This window comes from Myodes glareolus, chromosome 9, assembly GCF_982192425.1.
Source record: "Myodes glareolus chromosome 9, mMyoGla1.1, whole genome shotgun sequence".
NCBI classification, from domain to species: Eukaryota; Metazoa; Chordata; class Mammalia; order Rodentia; family Cricetidae; genus Myodes; species Myodes glareolus.
The window spans coordinates 61,682,992-61,701,642 of NC_142034.1; the positions used below are offsets into that span (position 1 = coordinate 61,682,992).

Genomic DNA, 18,651 nt, shown 5'->3' on the forward strand with positions numbered 1-18,651 from the left:
ACCCCCGGGGCCTTCAGGTTGTCAGAGGCGGGGACGTGCATCAGCCGGCGGGGACGCGCAGAGCTGAGAGGCCTGTGCGCCCGGTTGAGGGAGACATGCGGCGGACGCGGAGCGGCGTGGTCACCGAGCCGCGGGAGCGGCGGCGCTCGGGTGCCTCCGGGGGCCTGGCGGGCGGAGAGAGCCGCGCCCGGCGCTCCGAGAGCAAAACTAGGGCCGGGGGCGGGGGCGGGGCGGCCGGTCCGCAGCAGTCGGCAAAGCCGCGGCCCAAGCCTCCGCCGCGGGCCCAGGAGGCGGCCGCCGAGGAGCCGCCGCCGGCGGACACCCCCGCCACCTCGGTGTCTGCGCTCGACCTGGGAGAGCAGCGGGAGCGCTGGGAGACGTTCCAGAAGCGGCAACGGCTCAGCTTCGAGGGCGCCGCCAAGCTGCTGCTGGACACCTTGTGAGTATGGCGGGGGCGGCGGGCCAGCACCTGCGAGGTGCGCACCGGCGGCGGGACCCGAGGCTGGGTGCAGAGCCGGGGCTAGGCGCCTGCTACCCCGGCTTGCTGCTCAGGTCGGTGTCCGGCGGCAGGCGCGGGGTGGGGGTGGGGGGCTCATCGGGAGAAAACATCCCACGGGTTCCCCGCTACCAAAACCGTTTTTACCCGTATTTGCACGTGCTTTCGAAGGGCGGGCGGGAGGAAAGGTCCAAAGGGAGACTTGAGCGGCCTTGGGGAGCGAAGGCCCGTTGTTCAGGACAGTTCCCGGGAGGGAAGCGCGCGCAAAGCGACGTCCTGGACCGACGCGTGCGGGAGGGTAGGGGAAGCTCAGACTTTGTGCTCTCACCCAGGGTCCGGGGTGGCAGGCTTTGCTTTCTTCAGCTCCATCTGTGCTTCTGAAGTGCTTCCAGCGCCTTAGATGGCCTACGGAGCACCTCAGAGGTCCTTTTGTGGGAAAAGAGCTGGTAACTACTCTGGCCAGAACTGCCTCCTTTTTCTCAAATGGGATGTGAATCCCTTCCTCCGTTAACAATGGTGCTACAGAGAAATACTGAGTACCCTAGCCATACAGGCGCTCCCTCGCAGGTGAATTGAAAAAGAACAATAAAAGACGAAGAAAACTAATATTAACAATTCCTAAAAAAAAAAAAAATCTGAACTGCTTTCCATAAACAGCAAGATGTTCTTTTTTCTTTGGTCCAGAAGTTCTCTTGGTTTTGGTGCCTCCTCTCTGAAACGGACTATTTACTCAGCTTTCTTTGTGTCTTGCTTTTTAGTCTTATCCTCTTGGGCTATAAATTGAATACTTTAAACTATTAATTTAAAACTAAAGCTAATAAAAAATTAAAAGTGCCATTTGTTGAGTACCTGTTGTGTACTAGCTCCTGAGAAGTCTGAGTGACGCTCTGTAAAGATCCGTGGGGCTGGGTACAGTAGCACATGCCTGTAATCCTAGTCTTTAGGAGGCTGAGGCAGAGGAGTACAGCGATTTCAAGGCCGACCTGGGCTACAGAAACATCCTTTCTCAGAAGAGAGAGAGAGAGAGAGAGAAAGAGAGAGAGAGAGAGAAGCCAGGGGTAATGTGGTCCATATTTGTAAACCCAGTGCTTAGAAGGTGGAGGCAGGAAGATCTGGACTTTCAAGGGCATCCTTGTCTCCATAGTTAATTTGAGGCTTGCCTAATCTGCATGAAACAAACAAAACCCCCATCCTTAGACGCACAAAGCAAAACTTTGAGTTACTATTTTCCCCTAAAACAAACTGATGATGATCTAGGAAAAGATACTAAAAATATTGGCATGAAAAAAATGAGTTTCAGTCTCCAGATTAGCATACTGTATGCCTGACTGTGTTTACTTTTATGTCCTCTAAGCTAACTTTTTTTGTGCCAAGAAATTGTATGTTATATACACTAACGATTTTGTTCAAATACTGCACAGAAAAAAGTTTAGAAGAATGTGTAGCAAATATGGGATCTCTCTTAGTAGGATGATCACAGGGGCTCTCATTGTGTTACTAAGTATGATAACATTTGTATATATATTTTTTTTACAATAAACATTGTCTGTGGAAGAAGAAATTGAGATGCTAATTTGTTAGAAAAACCTGGGAGAGCATTTAGTCTTGCCGTTAATCAGATGGCAAAGTAAAGCTGTAGTGAGCTGTTTCTTCTGGGGCTATTGTTCAGAAGCTACAGCAAAAGGTTCTCTCATTTATCACTGGCAGGAATATCCAGTCTTTTGGAGAAGGGGCTTCATGATGTTAGTTGAGTCTTAATGTTCTTAATGTTCGGTTATGGGGCTGGCTCCTTCTGGATATCGGAGTTGTGTGAAACGTCATGTACTTGAGAAGTACTAGAGGAAAGTGGATGGTTTTTTGTTTTTTGTTTTTTTTTTTAAAGCCTTTGTTATCCGCCCAGAAAGCGTTTCTGAATCAGTAGACCTGGCTGGGCAACCTGTTGTGCTTTCCCATAGGCACTGCCACTATCTTTATTACAATCAAAATGAAATATTCCTTGGCCACTCTGCTTGGTGGCTGCTTAAGGTTGGTAAGGTCTCTTCTTGGTGCTTAGTGTATAAATATTTTCCTTTAATAAAACTGTTTGCTAGGCTTCTTCTCTATCTTCATACTTACTGAGTTCTGGGAATGGTTTATTTTGCAGTCTTATAAAAGTCAAGGCAGTTCACACTGAAAATACTGCACCTCATCCATGAAATGTACCTGGTTGTCCTATAAAAAAGCCTTTTGTCCCAGCCTGGCTTTCTTTTAAGAACAAAAAGACAGCCTGAAGGATCCATGCCCTAAGACCCCTGCTTGCCTGTTAGAAATTCTTATGCTCTAGTTTCTATTTCATTTAGTGAGTACCAGGGCCTGGTGAAGCACACAGGAGGCTGCCACTGTGGAGCCGTTCGTTTTGAAGTTTGGGCTTCGGCAGACTTACACATCTTCGACTGCAAGTGAGTATTTTATCTTCCCAGATGGGCTTAGAAGACTTGAGGAGCCAAAAGGCTGTGTTTCAGACCAGCTGGGGGAGTGGGGTATAGATGAAACTGTCGGCCATGAGCTGATAACTGTCACGTCAGGTACTGGGGACATAAAGGCTCATTGTTCTATTCTTTCCCTTGTGTATATGACTTGGAATTTTCAGTGATAATTCAGAACAAGTTATTATATGTGTTTAGTATGTGTGTAGATTGGAGGGCAGCTGTGGGTGTCAGTTCTACCCTTGGTCTTAGGGTCATCCAGTCATCAGGCTGGTGGTAGGTACCTTTACCCGCCAAGCCAACTCACCAGTCCAATTATTTATTTAGCTAGTTAGTTTTTTGATTTTTTTTGAGACAGGATCTCTCAGTGTAGCCCTAGCTAGCTATCCTGGAACTCATTGTGTAGACCAGGCTGGCCTCAAACTCAGAGATCTGCCTGCCTTTGCCTCCTGAGTGCTGGGATTCAAGGTGTGGGTCACTATCACCTGGCACTATAATTTTTATTTAAATTTACTTATTTAACACCTATGATTTTTATGTGTAGGAGCCTGTGCCTGTGTGTATATGTACTACAGAGCTCCCCAGTACAGTTCAGGCAAAGCAGGGCTTTCAGGGCCGTGACTAATGGGCTTCATGCCTCTGATTGATACCCCTAATTTAAGGGTGATTAGCAGGAGTTGGATCAGGCTGGCCATAATTCCCTGCTGCGATGCTGGGAATCCCATCTTGAGCAGAATCTTCTTAGGCGTCTACTGCTGAAGCTAGATGGAGGTGATCGGGTGGAGAGCGTGTACACCTAGAAGGTTTCTGTGTACTGGCCCTTTCTACCACCCAGAGAAGTGGCAGGCCTGCTCCTTAGCACCTTCCCTGGCATAATAATAGTGTAAGAACAGCAGGTTCTGCCTTCTGGTCCAGCTGTTGGCATATACTTAACTTCTTAAGAGGGTCCAGACCTTTTACCTCTAATGGTACCTGAATTTCGTATGAATAATAAATACTATGGATTTCCTCAAGTAGAGAACTGACTCACTAATAGAACCCAGATTTGGAAAGAAGCATTATGGCATCATTTCTTGGAGAATCCTATACTAAGACAGAGTGTTTTAAAAGGCGAGTTAGGGCTGGGGGTGTAGCTCATTTGGTAGATTGTTTGCCTAGCCTGTCCAAACTCCTGGATTTGATCCCCATCTCTGCACAAACTGGACACAATATCACATGCCTGTAATCCTGGGGCAGGTAGAGACAAGGATCAGAAGTTAAAGGTTGTCCTTGGCTGCAGAGTGGTTGTGGCCAGCTTGTGTCCTTGAGGTTCTTCTCTCACAGAAACAAATAACAGCTCAAAGCCATCTTCAGCTCCATGGCGGGTTGGAAGCCAGCCTGGGGAGACGTTGAGACCCTGTCTCAAAATAAAGACAAAATTTAACATGACCCTTCTGTCTCAAAGAATAAAATAAAGTTAAAATTTTTAAGAACTAATCTATTTTATGCATGTGTGTGTTTTGCCCACATGTATGTCTGTTTACCACATGCCCCAGAGGTCAGAAGAGGTATTTGATACCCTGGAACTGTGAGCCACCAGGTGGATACTGGGAATCGAACAGGGGTTTTCTGAAAGAACAGTCAGTGCTCTTAACTGAGCCATCTCTAGCCCCAAAGTTAAATTTAAGAAGAAAAAAAAGGTGAATTGAAGGGCTTGAGGCGCACATTAGGAGGTGTACATTAGGAGGTGCACATTAGGAGGTGCACATTAGGAGGTGCACATTAGGAGGCGCACATTAGGAGGTGCACATTAGGAGTAGAAAATGCCTGCTTACTATGTAGATGCTTTGAGTTCACTATCCCCAGGGTAGACAAACAAAAAGACAACAATGGTGAGCTGAAAATAACAGATTTTTACTCATTTTCCAGTTTGGTATTTCTTGGTTTTCTTATGTGGAGATAGAGGGAAGCCTAAGGGTCTCTCCTTGGCTCTGGTGTGCCTGTCCAAAGAGGCATGAGAGTATAACAATGTCTGAATTAATTTTCTGAGTGTCTTTTAAGTCTGCTGTTTCTCTTTAGGGCCGGGAGGGGAGGGCAGCAGAAGTGAGGTCCAGGATTGTTGAATGCTGTGTGGTCTCCCCTGCTGGCTCTGTCACCAGCAGGCTTCCCTGACACGAAGAGCAGAGGCTTCAGGTGGCCCGTCCAGCTGCCTAAGTTTCCCTTCCCTGGATGGTGCTGAGAAGGGTGTCCCGTTTGAGGTCAGCCGGTTGGTTCTGCAGGCATTGGGCTGGGCTGCTCGGGCATGTGGACAATGCCCGTGTCAACTGACCGTCAGGCCTCTGCTCCCTCTGTAGCTGCAGCATCTGCAAGAAGAAGCAGAACAGACACTTCATCGTTCCGGCTTCTCGCTTCAAGCTCCTGAAGGTTGGTACTCAAGAGCAGGCTTAGCAGGTAGAGCCCACGTGTAAGGAGCCATGAGCCCTGCCCCGTCTTTCTAGCCTGCTTGCTGTAGATTGCATGGGCAGAGAGCTTAGAAGGACCTATTAAGGGCTTTGAGATCCTTTTCTTCCTAGCTGGAGTCTTACTGTGTAGCCTAGGCTAACCTCAAACTTAACATTCCTCTTACCTAAGCCTTCTGAGTGCTGGGATCACAGAGTTATTCCTAGTTTCTGATTATTTTCTACTCAGGTTTCGTGTCTTTTTTGGTAGGTACTGGGGATTGGACTCAGGGCTCTGATTATGCTGGGCAAGTGCATTGCCTCTGAGCTCTGTCCCTAGCGTACTTTAACTGGCTTAGTTGCTTTTCCTTTAAGTTATTTATTAGTGGGGTAGGCACATGGCACAGCTCACATGTGGAGGCCAAAGGACGACAGCTCTGTGGGACTGGCTCTCTCCTTCCACCTTTCCAGGGTTTCTAGGGATCATACTCAGGTCATCAGGCTTCTGTGGTCAGCACCTTTACCTGCTGAGCCCTCTCACTGGTCCCTACCTCCTCCTGCTTCTGCCTCCTTAGGGCTGGGGTCACAGGCATGTACCACTATGCCTGCCTTCCCTTTCTTCTGGAAAGCATATTTGATATTATTGTAGAAACAGTTTCAAATTCAGAAAGTCAGAAAATCAATTAAAATCATTTTGGAAACTGAAAATTATCTGAATAACCTGTATTTCTTTTGTAAAAATATAAGAAAATAAAATCCTTCAAAGTTTATCACTATTTTTTTTGACAACACTATTTCTCTCTCTCTCTCTCTCTCTCTCTCTCTCTCTCTCTCTCTCTCTCTCTCCCTCTCCCTCTCTCCCTCTCTCCCTCCCTCCCTCTCTTCTCTCTCTGATTGGGTCTCATGTATCCTAGACTGGCTTTGAACTCCTGATCCTCCTGCCTCTATCTGAGTACTGGAATTACAGGTGTGTGCCACCATGCCCATCCTCCAGACCCAGCTTATGTGGTGCTGGGGATTGAACCTAGGCCCTCATGCATACTAGACAAACACTCCACTAGCTGACCTATATTTCTGGCCATTTGTACATTATTTTTTAATAGAGATAACTACATCTAAAAATGTTGTTACAGATGGTGGTGCACACTTTTAATCCCAGCATTCAAGAGGCAGAGGCAGATGGATCTCTGGGAGGTTGTGGCCAGTTTGGTCTACAGAGTGAGTTCCGGGACAGCCAGGACTACACAGAGAAACCCTGTCTCAAAAGACAAAAACAAACAAACCTGTTCTATCTATGAGCTACTTTATCATTTCCTAGTTGGAAAAAACACCACAGTTTTTATTTTCTTTCCATTTTATTCAGTGTTGGAGATGAGCCAAGCAAGTGCTATCCCACTGAGCTACACCCCTGCTATTTTAAGTTGAATTTCATCACTGAGGACTTGTACAGACCATCTCGCTCCCTCACAAGCCCGTTTCCTGGCCCACTATCCCATCACTGTTACTCCTGGCTTGAGTACGTTTAAAAATTGTTATTATTTTATGTGTATGGGGATTTTGCTTGCTTACGCATCTGTGAATGCAGTGCCCACAGAGATGGCGGCAGATCCCCTGGAACTGGAGTTACAGATGGTTGTGAGCCGCTATGTGGGTGCTGGAACTCAAACCTGGGTCTTCTGCAAGAGCAGCCAGCGCTTTTATCTATCTATCTATCTATCTATCTATCTATCTATCTATCTATCTATCTATCTATCTATCTATCTATCTATCTCCTTATCTACTTGTTTATTTTCAAGACAGGGTTTCCCTGTGTAGTTTTGGAGCCTGTCCTGGAACTTGCTCTGTAGATCAACCTGGGTATGAATTCTTAGAGATCTGCCTATCTCTGACTCCTGAGTGTTGGGATTAAAGACGTTCGCCTCCACGCCTAGTGTGCTCTTAACTTGTTTTTTGTTTTGTCTTGTTTAGTTTTTTGAGACAGCGTTTCTCTGTAGCTTTAAAGCCTGTCCTGGAACTGAGGCTGGCCTCAAACTCACAGAGATCCGCCTGCCTCTGCCTTCTAAAGTGCTAGGATTAAAGGCGTGCGCCACCCCCCAACCCCCGCATGCTCTTAACTTTTAAGTCCTCTCTCCAACCACCATTTCACCCCCTGAATTGCAAACAACATTGTGACGAATTTTTCTGTGTTTAAAAAAGTTTTTTGACAATTTTTCTTTAGAATCAGTTCTGTTAGAAACAAAATCTCTGGGAAGGAAAATATCAATTTTTTCTTTTCTTTTTTTAAAGATATATAGTGTTCTGTCCGCATGTTTGCCTGAACGCCAGAAGAGGGCACCACATCTCATTGTAGATGGTTGTGAGCCATCCTATTGCTGCTGGGAATTGAACTCAGGACCTCTAGAAGAGCAGCCAATGCTCTTAACCTCTGAGCTATCTCTCCAACCCAAAAGTATAAATTTTTAAGATGCCTATTAGCAATTTCTAGATAATGTGGGGTGGGGTAGGGTTTTAATTTCTTCCTTTCTTCCCCTTCCTGTGGCAGTTTCAGACTTTGTGAGCCTGTAAAGAATTTGGTACAGACATCCCTCTCCTTTACTAGGAGACTGTAGGTGTGTCGGTCCTGTCTGGTGCAGCCTGTGACCCAGTTCCTGACCTGGAGGGGGCTAATGAATGCTAAGTGGGCTCTCAGAAGGCTCCTGGGAGGAAAGACTGAGTAGATGGCCATGTATGTCTTAGTCTTTTCAAATCAATGAGTTTTGTTTTTTTCCTTAAGATTATGGCTGGGTGTGGTGGTACATATCTTAAAACCCAACATTCAGGAGGCTGAGGCAGGAGAATCTCCATCTTGGTCTACATAGCAAGCTTCTATATAGAGACGCCTGGTCTCAAAAACAAAATTATTTTTATGTGTATAGATGTTTTTGTCTGCAAGTATGTATGTGCACCACATATGTGCCTGTTGAATCCCCTGGAGCTGAGGTTATGATCGTTGTAAGCCACCGTATGGCTGCTGGGAATTGAACCCAGGTCCTCTGCGGGAGCAGTAAGTACTTTTTCCCCCTGGTTTTTAGAGACAGGGTTCCTCTGTGTAGCTTTGGAACTTGTTCTGGAACTAGCTCTTGTAGACCATGCTGGCCTCGAACTCACAGAGATCCACTTACCTCACCTGCCCGACTGTAGTAAGGACTCTTAATTGCTAAGCAATCTTTCTAGCCTACCAAGTCTCCAGTGTTGGAGGCTAAGGTTCCATTCTTCCTGTCTTTCCTCCTTCCCTCCTCTGTGTCTACATGTGGTGCTAAGAAGCCCTCCTCAGATTCTTGATTCTCTGGAGTATGGTTTGAATGAGAATGACCCTCATCAGCTTCTGTATTTGAATGCATAGTCCCTAACTGGTAGGCTGTTTAGGAGGTGTGACCTTGTCTGAGCATTACTATTGCTGTGAGGAAACACCATGACTAAAGCACCTTGGAGGAAAGAGTTTGTTTGGTCTACATTTTCACATCACTGTTTATCACTGAAGTTAGTCAGGACAGGAAAAACAAGGCAGGAACCTGGAGGCAGGAGGTGAAGGAGGAATACCGCTTACTGGGTTATTCCCCTCGACTTGCTCAGCCTTCTTTCTTATAAAACAGCCCAGGGGTGGCCCCACCCATAATGGACTTGGCCCTTCCCATCAATCATTAATTAAGAACACGCCCTCCTGGCTTCCTACAAACTGATCTTAGAGAGGCATTTCTCAGTTGAGGGTCCCTCCTCTCTGATGACCCTAGTGAAATTACCTGAGAAGGGAACACAGGACACTCAACAAACCTGCTTAGGAGTTTGTTGTTGGGGGGGTGTACAGGTCTAGTGAGGTCGGTGTGGAGAGAGGGGGAGGGGGAGGGGGTAGAGCCTAGCGCATACGTGCGCATAGGTGGGGATGATGTGAGTTCACGCATATGTGCAAGAACTTATGCAGCTGCCTTATATGTAGGTGATGCAACCATGCCGCCTGTGGGTCACGCCTGAGGGCTTGTCCGCACACGCGTGGCCCTGAAACCCAGAAGTGTCAGCCATATTGTGGCTGAATCATAACACCTAGCTTGTGTTAATTTGCTATAAAAATTTCCAGAGTAGGCCTTGTTGGAAGACATACGTCACTGAGGGTGAGTTTGGAGGTTTCAAAAGTCCACAACCGGCCCAATCTCTTGCTCTCTACTGCTTGTTGATCAGATGTAAGCGCTCAGTTACTGTTCTAGCACCGTGCCCGCCTGCCCGCAAGCTCCCCACCATGAAGAGCAACAATCTACCCCCTGAAACTATAAGCAAGCCCTCAGTTCAAATCTTCCTATCAGGGGCTGGAGAAATGGCTCAGAGGTTAAGAGCATTGCCTACTCTTCCAAAGGTCCTGAGTTCAATTCCCAGCAACCACATGGTGGCTCACAACCATCTGTAATGAGATCTGGTGCCCTCTTCTGGCCAGCAGGCATATACACAGACAGAATATTGTATACATAATAAATAAATAAATATTTTAAAAAAATCTTCCTATCATAAGCTGCCTTGGTCACAGTGTGTTCTCACAGCTGCAGAACCATAAATGAGTCAGAGAGAGAACAGACAGACATCTACTTTGTGTCCTTTTCTTCGTCTCTGTCTCTATACCATTGTCTATACCTCTGTCTCCATCACAGAAGGTGTGGCATAGGAGTCTGTTGGTGAAGAGCACAGGGATCCTTCACTGGCCTGCAGCGCAGAAGTGCACTAACGTGCAGTCTGTCCTCAGCTGCATTCCTAAGCTCCTGCAGCAGGCAGTTCTTGAAGATACCAACACGTGCAGCCTGGGTGGGGAATTAATTGGTCCTCTGTCTTCTTCCTCGATAGTCTTGTCCACATCTTTCCTGGTGCTCTGTGGCACACTTTTTTTTTTTTTTTAACTAGCTTCTACATATCCTTCCTGGTGCTCTAGGGCATACATCCTCCCTTGATCTGTTCACGCTCTTCCTGTTGGCTAGTTGGAAGCAGATCTACAAGTCTGGATACAACTGAGAGGAAACCATGGACCTGGGAGTCCTTGCATATTTGTCTGTAGATCTCTGGAGCATAGGAGGTCAGCTGTGCAAACATCCAGGGCAAGGAGACGGCCAAGGACAGTTCAGGCCTGTGAATGCTTTTTAGTACATGAACAGAAGAAGTAGGCCTTTGAGGAAGTAAACAGAGAAGTGTGGTGTGCTCCGTGGCGAATGCTTTACCATGGAGTGCCATAGAGTGGTGGTAAGGGTTCAGTGGACACAACTCTGGTTGACCCACAACCAGTCAACAGTGCAAGCTTGGTGACCTGAGTTTGGTCCCAGGAGTCCACCTAGAGATGAAAGGAGACAAATGGATTGATGAGGCTGTCTTTTGACCACACATGGGCTCTGGCATGAATGTTCCGTCACTACCATAATCACACATACTCTCATAATGTTGGTAAATAAAATCAAAAAGGTGACCGTTTGGGGCTGTAGCTACTGAGCAGGTGCTTGCCGCACATGCATGAAGCTCTATGTTCAATTCTAGAACTCCTTAAAAAGGGAGGGAGGGAGGGAAGAAGGAAAAAAATGACATAGTCCTTGGATTTGTCATTGGTGTTTTCTGCCTGGGAAGATGTCAAGGAATTACTCATGTAGAAGATTTTTTTTTTTCCAAAGCAAGAGTCTCACAGTGTTAGCTCTGTCTGTCCTGGAACTTCCTGTAAACCAGGCTGGTCTGAAACGCACAGATTCTGCCTGCCGATGCCTTCCAAGTGCTGGGATTAAAGGTGTGCACCATTACACCTGGTTTCATGTGGCAGATTTTGATGATGACAGGCCATGCATAGATCAAGTTGATGGGTGCATAGATGAAGAGTGAGTATCCCAGAGTGACTTCTAGTCATATATGAGGTCAGGTAGGGTGTCAAAGATCTCTCTGACCCTGCTAGTTCTGATGCACCAAGTTGTGGATAAGAAGAGTCCTTGGAGCTATTTTTACAGGAAGTTCCTGGTCTGTTCTTGTAGCTCCAATCAAAACAAACAAACAAAAACCTTAGGAAGCTCAGAATTTGAGGCATTCCCGTGGTAGATGGCGTGCAGGTCTGTGAGGAAGTACAGGAGAAATGGGAAATGTATACTGGTCATAAGAAGTCTCATCCACCACTGTCTAAACATTTTTAGATTGCGGCTGGAAGTCACTCAGTAGTTAAGAGCCTGTACTACTTTTGCAGAGGACATGAGTTTGAGTACCAGGACCCACTATCTCTGGCTTCCAAGAGCATCAACAAACTCAAAAACATAATTAATAAATCTTAAAAAACAATAAAACAGTTTGAGGGGCTTGGAGAGATGGCTCAGAGGTTAAGAGTACTTGTTGCTCTTCCAGAGGACCCGGGTTCAGTTGCCAGCACCCACATGGCAGCTCACAAATGTCTTTAAGTCAGACACTCTCACACAGACATTCATGCAGGCAAAACTCCAATGTACATAAAATAAAAATGAGTAAACTTTAAAAACTTTTTTTTTGTGTATCAAAACAGGGTTTCTCTGTGTTGCCTTGGCTGTCCTGGAGCTCACTCTGTAGACCAGGCTGGCCTCGAGCTCACGGAGATCTTCCTGCCTCTGCCTCCTGAGTGCTGGGACTAAAGGTGTGCGCCACCACTGCCCACCTAAAAAACATTTTGAAATGTAAAATTTATTTTTTAATGTATGTGTGAGTCTGTGTATATCTGTATTTATGTGTCTACATGGCTCTGGACATATGCAGAAGCCCACAGAGGAAACCACTGGACCCCTTAGAACGGGATTTATAGGCCATAAGGTGTCCAGCATATGTGCTGAGATATGAATCCTGGTCTCATAATTGGGCAGTAAGCTCAGGCTCTCTTAGCCCCTGAGCCATGGCTCTCACTCAGTAACCCCACTCTTTAGCCACCAAGTTTCTGTCCTTTGAGAACAACTGTTCCATAGATGTCTCTTGGATAGTTTATATGCATAGAAAACATATACTTTAAAAAAAGAAGTTCTAGTGAGGTTTTCCCCTTTGCCATACTGGAGGGAATCCAGGGCCTAGTACGTACATGCCCACATGGGCTTCACTGTGAGCCATGCCTACAAACTATGTTTTACATCTTAGGTTTTCACTTTTGAACCTTGGAGATTGTTAGTGCTGCTTAGTGTTTGCAAGCATTCTTTATTTTATATGTCTTTATGTGTGCATGCCAGTGCCAATGGCAGTTAGAATTTCTCAAATGCCCTGGAGCTGGATTTACAGGTGGTTATGAGCTGCCCATGGGTGCTGAAACCCAAACTACAGTCCTCTGAAAGAACAAAACGTGCTCTTAACCATTGAACCATTTCTCATCCAGCTCCTGATTGTTAGTTATGTGGGTTTTCTTTTTCTTTTCTTTTCTTTTTTTGTTTTTTGGTAAGACAGGGTCTCATGCAGCTCAAACTGACCTTGAACTAGCTTGGGGTGATGTTGAATTTAATCGTCCTGTCTAGGTGCAAGGATTGCATCTCCCAAGTGCTAGGATTACAGGCATGCATCGCCATCATTGGCAGAATGTTTATTTCTATATATGTTAACCACCATTGTGGGTTTTTTTTCCTCTGAGACAGGGTTTCACCGTGTGACTTTGGAACCTGTTCTAGAACTCATTCTGTAGACTAGGTTGGCCTCAAACTCACAGAGATCTGCCTGAGTAATGGGATTAAAAGCATGTGCCATCACCACCTGGCCCATTGTGATTTTTAAATTTTTTTTCATTTCATGTGCATTGGTGTTTTGCTTGCATATATGTCTGTGAGAGTGTTAGATCTCCTGAAACTGGGGCCACAGACGGTCATTAGCTGTCATGTGGGTGCTGGGTCCTCTGGAAGGGCAGCCAATGCTCCCAAATGCTGAGCCATCCATGTAGCCTCTACCATAGTGCTTTTAAAAATGATTTGGCTGGGCGGTGGTGGCGCATGCCTTTAATCCCAGGACTTGGGAGGCAGAGGCAGTGGATCTCTGTGAGTTTGAGGCTGGCCTGGTCTACAAGAGCTAGTTCCAGGACAGGCTTCAAAGCTACAGAGAAACCATGTGTCAAAAAACCAAACCAAAACAAAAAACCCCAAAACAAAGATTGTTTATATTTTTATGTATTTGTGTATGTCTGCAATTGTTAGTAGGCACATGTATATGCCAGTGCCCATGAAGGCCACAAGAGGTTCTATCAGTCAGTTTTAATTATGTATATGTGTGTGTATCTGTGAGTGTCTGTGTGCATGTGAGTGCAGGTGTGTTTGGAGGCCAGCAGCTCTGGCTCTCCGGGCAGCAGGAGCTAGAGGTAGTTTTGAGCCACCTGATGCTGGTACTGGCAACGGAACTTTCAGGTTCGCTGCAGAAGTAGTAGGTGCTCTAACTGCTGAGCCATCTCTCCGGTCTCACATTTGTGATTTTTAAAATCTTTTTCAGCAGAAACTAAGAAGTTCCTTGTTGTAGGTCATCTGTGTAAGCATCATTTCATACATTCTTTTTTTTCTCTCAACTGTCTGTTCACACACTTTGCTCACTTTTTTCATTCATATTGTCCACTAAGAAAACTAATACTTGCTGGGCGGTGGTGGCACACACTTTAATCCCAGCACTTGGGAGGCCGAGGCAAGCAGATCTCTGTGAGTTCGAGGCCAGCCTGGTCTACAAAGAGAGTTCTAAGACAGCCAGGGCTGTTACACAGAGAAACCCTGCCTTGAAAAGAGCAAAACAAACAAACAAATAAAAACAGCAAACTAAAAAGAAAACTAACCCCTTGTTTCTATGACATTTGGCAAAGAAGTTTTTCCTTTTGAATAATTCAAGTATAGTCCTTAAGATCTTGAGCAATGCTCTTTGGGGACATGGAGAGCCAGTCCCTCAAGGGCCCTGGGAAGCAGGCACCTGCACTCACTGATGCTTAGAGGTTATTCTGTTTTAGTGTACATCAGCTCGAGGTTGGCATAGGAGGATAGGTGGGCTGAGACTCCAGAGTGAATTGTATCTGGGGAGTACAGATGGGGCCTTGTCTTCAAGAAGCTTTTTAAGGCTTTTCTAGGAAATGGGAACCATCTCCACAACCCAGAGAACTCTCCAAAAGGGCAACCCCACTAATGCTTTCCAAAGGCCACTCTGAATAACATTACGTGATCCCCTTGCCCATTTCCTTCTGTTCTCAGGGCACTGAGAGCATAACCACCTACACGTTCAACACGCACAAAGCCCAGCACACCTTCTGTAAGAGATGTGGCGTCCAGAGCTTCTACACTCCGCGCTCCAACCCTGGAGGCTTTGGTGAGTGACGGGTGTATCTGTGGGCTTGGGACCCTGAGGAGCCTGGTGCGCTTGGGGTCTGAGTGCTGGTTGGACAGGTGGGCCCTGGCATGCGTGTCAGAGGAGCAGGGTTCCTCGGATGGGTGCTGGTCAAGTGTCTGGGCATATAGTAGTTTTCCAGAGTCCATCATCTCTAGGGGGTTCTTATACCCTGGTCCCCAAGGGCTGTTGGGAGACCCTACAAGGTAGAGAGAAGATAGGTGGGATGGGGCTGGAGAGATGGCTCAGTGGTTAAGAGTACAGGCTGCTCTTTCAGAGGACCAGAGTTCAATTCCTTCTCTCAGTCAATCTGTAACTACAGTCTTGGGGATCTGGCACATTCCTCTGGTCTTTGTGGGCACTATATTCATGTGATGTATGCAGGCTAAACTATACACATTAAATAAATAAATTTAAAGGAAAGGCGGGTAGGAAATGGGCCTGTGGGTTCGGGGAAGGCCATTGGAATAATGAGGGTGTAAGGGGAGGGGAGAGGCCAGAATGATGGCTGTGACTGGTGGTATCTGAAAACAGGACTGAGGGCTGTGTCTGCAGCTCAGTGGTAGTGAGTACTCACCTGGCACCCATGATCTTCACCCTGTCCTCAACTAGATTTAAAAAAAGTTTAATTTGGTTTATTCAAAAAAGAAAAAAGAGCCAGGTGTAATGGTGCATACCTTTGGTCCCAGCATTCAGGAGGCAGAGGTAGGAGGATCTCTATGAGTTCGAGGCCAGCCTGACCTACAAAATGGGTTCCAGGGCTACACAGGGCTACATACAAAAACCCTGTCTCAAAAAACCAAAACCAAACAAAGAAGCAAGAGAACCAGGTGTGGTAGTGAATGAGAGGTGAAGGTAGAGTTGTCTAAAGTTCAAGGTCATTTTTAGCTAGTTTGTGGTAAGTCTAGGCTAGACACCCTGTCTCAAAAAAAGGAGGAGCTCAGTGGTTAAGATCACTGACTGATCTTTCTGAGTACCTGGGTTCAGTTTCTAGGACCAAAAGGTGGCTCATAACTGTAATCTCAAGGGTCCAGTGCCCTCTGTTCTCCACAGGCTGCACATACACACATATCTGGTCCACAGACAGAATACAGAATACACCCATACACAGACACTAAATATATACTTTTAAAAATAAAAAGAGGAGCCTCTAGAGCCCTCTTCAGGCCCTGCTTGATCTGGAGGAGGGGTGGATACAACCATCCTTGGACAGAGTAAATGAGACTGCCAGGTCCCTGTGTCATAGCTGCTGGATCTGTGGGTCAGCTGTGACTGTGCCATACCTGTGTCCTAGCAGAGAGAGAAGGCAGGGCATCACGCCAGTCTCTCTACTCCGTGTCTTTAGCAGCTGCCGCTGGTTCCTGGTCTGCCAAGTCCTGGTTACCTTGAAACAGGAAAGGGTTTTTTGTTGTTTATTTGTGGGATTATTTCATGTGGGTTTGGTTTTGAGACTCTGTTCTACTGTGTAGTCCAGGCTAGCCTCCTGGCAGGCATGCCCCTTGCTTCTGCCACCTGATTGATGAGATTAAGGCATGTTCTACAATGCCTGCTCAGGAAAAGGTTTTAATGGTTACAAAATCCTGTATAAACTGGAAAGTATTTAGTTCTTTATCTATCTAAACCCAGGAAAGGCCTGAGAATTGTGCCAGGCCTGAACTTCCTAATACTTTCCACATCTGGCTCCGCCCCACCCCTTATATTGGGGATTGACCATAGGGCCTTGTACATACTTGGCAAGTGTTCTATCACTGAGCTATGTCCCAGGTCTCTGAAGTTTTGAATGCTGCCTGGCATTGGCTGACCCTCCTTCAGGGTATCTGACCTTCACGTGACAGGCGTGGACCATAAGGCATAGGCTGAGCTAGAACCTTCTCAGTACACGAGGCCACACAGCATTGTAAACTGAGGTGGCAAGCTGGAGCATGCCACACAGATAGCTCTAGTGGGATAGAGGTGCTCACAGGTGAGGCTTGTCTGACAGATTCTCTGGTCTTACCCACACTGAGGACCCCTCTCCTCTGTTCCACTTGCCCCTAGGAATTGCCCCCCACTGCCTCGATGAGGGCACTGTTCGGAGTGTGGTCACTGAGGAATTCAATGGCAGTGACTGGGAGAGAGCCATGAAGGAGCACAAGACCATCAAGAACATGTCGAAAGAGTGAGCTCAGGCTTCCTCCTTCCCAAGACAGAGAGAGCAGGGCAGCAGCCCTGTGGGTTGCGTGGGTGTGCATCGCTGTGCAGATCTGGGCCGCTATCTCCACTCCCAGTGCCCTGTGGTTCGCTCCAGCCACCATTTCTTTAGGCAGCTCTGCCCTTAGCCCAGATGTCATGGAAGACAGTTGACCTTCTCCCTTCCCACTAACTTTTGTGTGATCTTTTAGAAAATAAACATTTCTGACATTAACGCTATTACTGTGGTCCCTCATTTCTTTGAACTTTGACTTTTGCTCTGAGGCCTGTCACTTAATAGCAGATTAAAATAACGGACATTGATAAGGCACCTGCAGCCAAACCGAGAAGAGATAAGACGGGAAGAGCAATTACAACCAGAAACTGGAGGACCACAGTTCGTGTGAGCTGTGAAGATGTGGACCAGGTGCTCGGAGGCCACAGAGCTAGTCCAGGAAGACTAGCTGTCACAGGCTGTGACAGGAGTCTCGCTGGGCTTGATCGTTTATTTATTATCCATGTATTTTTTTAAATTTTTTTGTCATGCTGGGCTCTTTGTTGTTGGTGTTCTCCTTGCCTCCTTGCCTGCTCTTTTCTTTTTGATAGTTCCATGATGTCGCCCAGGCTGACCTGTGACTCAACACTTCTGCCTCAGTCCTCTGCATGCTACCTTACAAGCATGCGCTACTGTGTCTAGCCACTTTTTTTTTAAAATAAAGTCAGTCAGCTGCTTTGTTTGTTTTGATTTTCTGTTGTCATGTGCCATGGTTAGCAGCCAGGGCCACGTGCATGCTAGGTAACAGCCTTAACCACTTCTGCTCTCTCTTTAAGTGTGGTCAGATAGGTGTAACATAAAATGTAGCATCTTAACCATACATGGGAATACAACACAGATTATACATATAGATGCACCACACATATACATCAAAAAAATCCAACAGTGAAAAATGAAGATTTGGGTAGTCACTGGCTGAGGTTGTAGTATCAGAAGTCTGGCTTTTATCATTAAGTTGTTAAGAAACTGAAAGCAAAGCAGCTTTGAACAAGACAAAGAAAGCCAACCTGTTGTACAGAAATTTTAATGTAATACACATATTTATTAAATACTTAGTATTTTCCTGAAACTCTAATATTTGAAATGGTTGAGTAACTCATTCAATTAATCTTTCCTTTTTACAATTAGCAAAGTATTTAGTTTCATTACAGCATTTAAAATTAGCGTGTGTCCCCTGTATGATGTAGTCTGCCTCACGAATCACCTCATTTATTAAAACAGAGCAAGTGCTTATTAACTCCTCCAGCGTGTGCAGTGTGCTTGGTAGCTAAAGGGAATTTGGGGGTTTGGGGTTTGTTTAGTTGTTTCTTTTGTGTTTTCCAGAGAGGGTTTCTCTGTGTAGCCCTAGCTGTCCTGGAACTAGCTCTGTAGACCAGGCTGGCCTCGAGCTCACAGAGATCCGCCTGCCTCTGCCTCCCGAGTGCTGGGATTAAAGGCGTGCGCCACCACCACCCGGCTGTTACAGGGATTTTTGAGGACAGCTGCATGATGGAAATGTAAAGGAGACAGACGAGGAGCCAATGAAACACCGCAGGGAAGAGTCACCAGGACATGTCATGACCACAGAGGCTGAAATCTCTCGCCTCTGAAGTCTGACAGCCGGAGCTGGAGCCAAGGAACCCAGGGTGGGAGGAGAGAACCCCTCCTGAATGTGGTCCTCTGACCTGCTTGTGCTCCTAGTGTAGACTACACATCGTGCGAGTTGGCTTGCTAGGAGAAATGCAC

The 18,651-nt window shown here is 46.4% G+C and overlaps 1 protein-coding gene across 1 annotated transcript; it reads left to right on the top strand.

Moving 5' to 3' along the window:
- The first annotated feature begins 95 nt into the window (after positions 1-95).
- Cenpv (centromere protein V) lies at positions 96-17,111 on the top strand. Its single transcript, XM_085695088.2, has 5 exons — positions 96-439; positions 2,836-2,934; positions 5,295-5,364; positions 14,570-14,684; positions 16,740-17,111. Exons 1-5 carry the CDS (start codon positions 96-98, stop codon positions 16,862-16,864), a joined length of 753 nt encoding a protein of 250 aa, XP_085551214.2. The 3' UTR covers positions 16,865-17,111.
- The last annotated feature ends 1,540 nt before the right edge of the window (positions 17,112-18,651 follow it).

Coding starts and splice junctions, on each gene's coding strand:
- Cenpv (XM_085695088.2), top strand. CDS start 96: ATGCGGCGGACGCGGAGCGGCGTGGTCACCGAGCCGCGGGAGCGGCGG. Junction 2,935..5,294: donor TTACACATCTTCGACTGCAA/GTGAGTATTTTA, acceptor CTCCCTCTGTAG/CTGCAGCATCTGCAAGAAGA. Junction 14,685..16,739: donor CTCCAACCCTGGAGGCTTTG/GTGAGTGACGGG, acceptor ACTTGCCCCTAG/GAATTGCCCCCCACTGCCTC.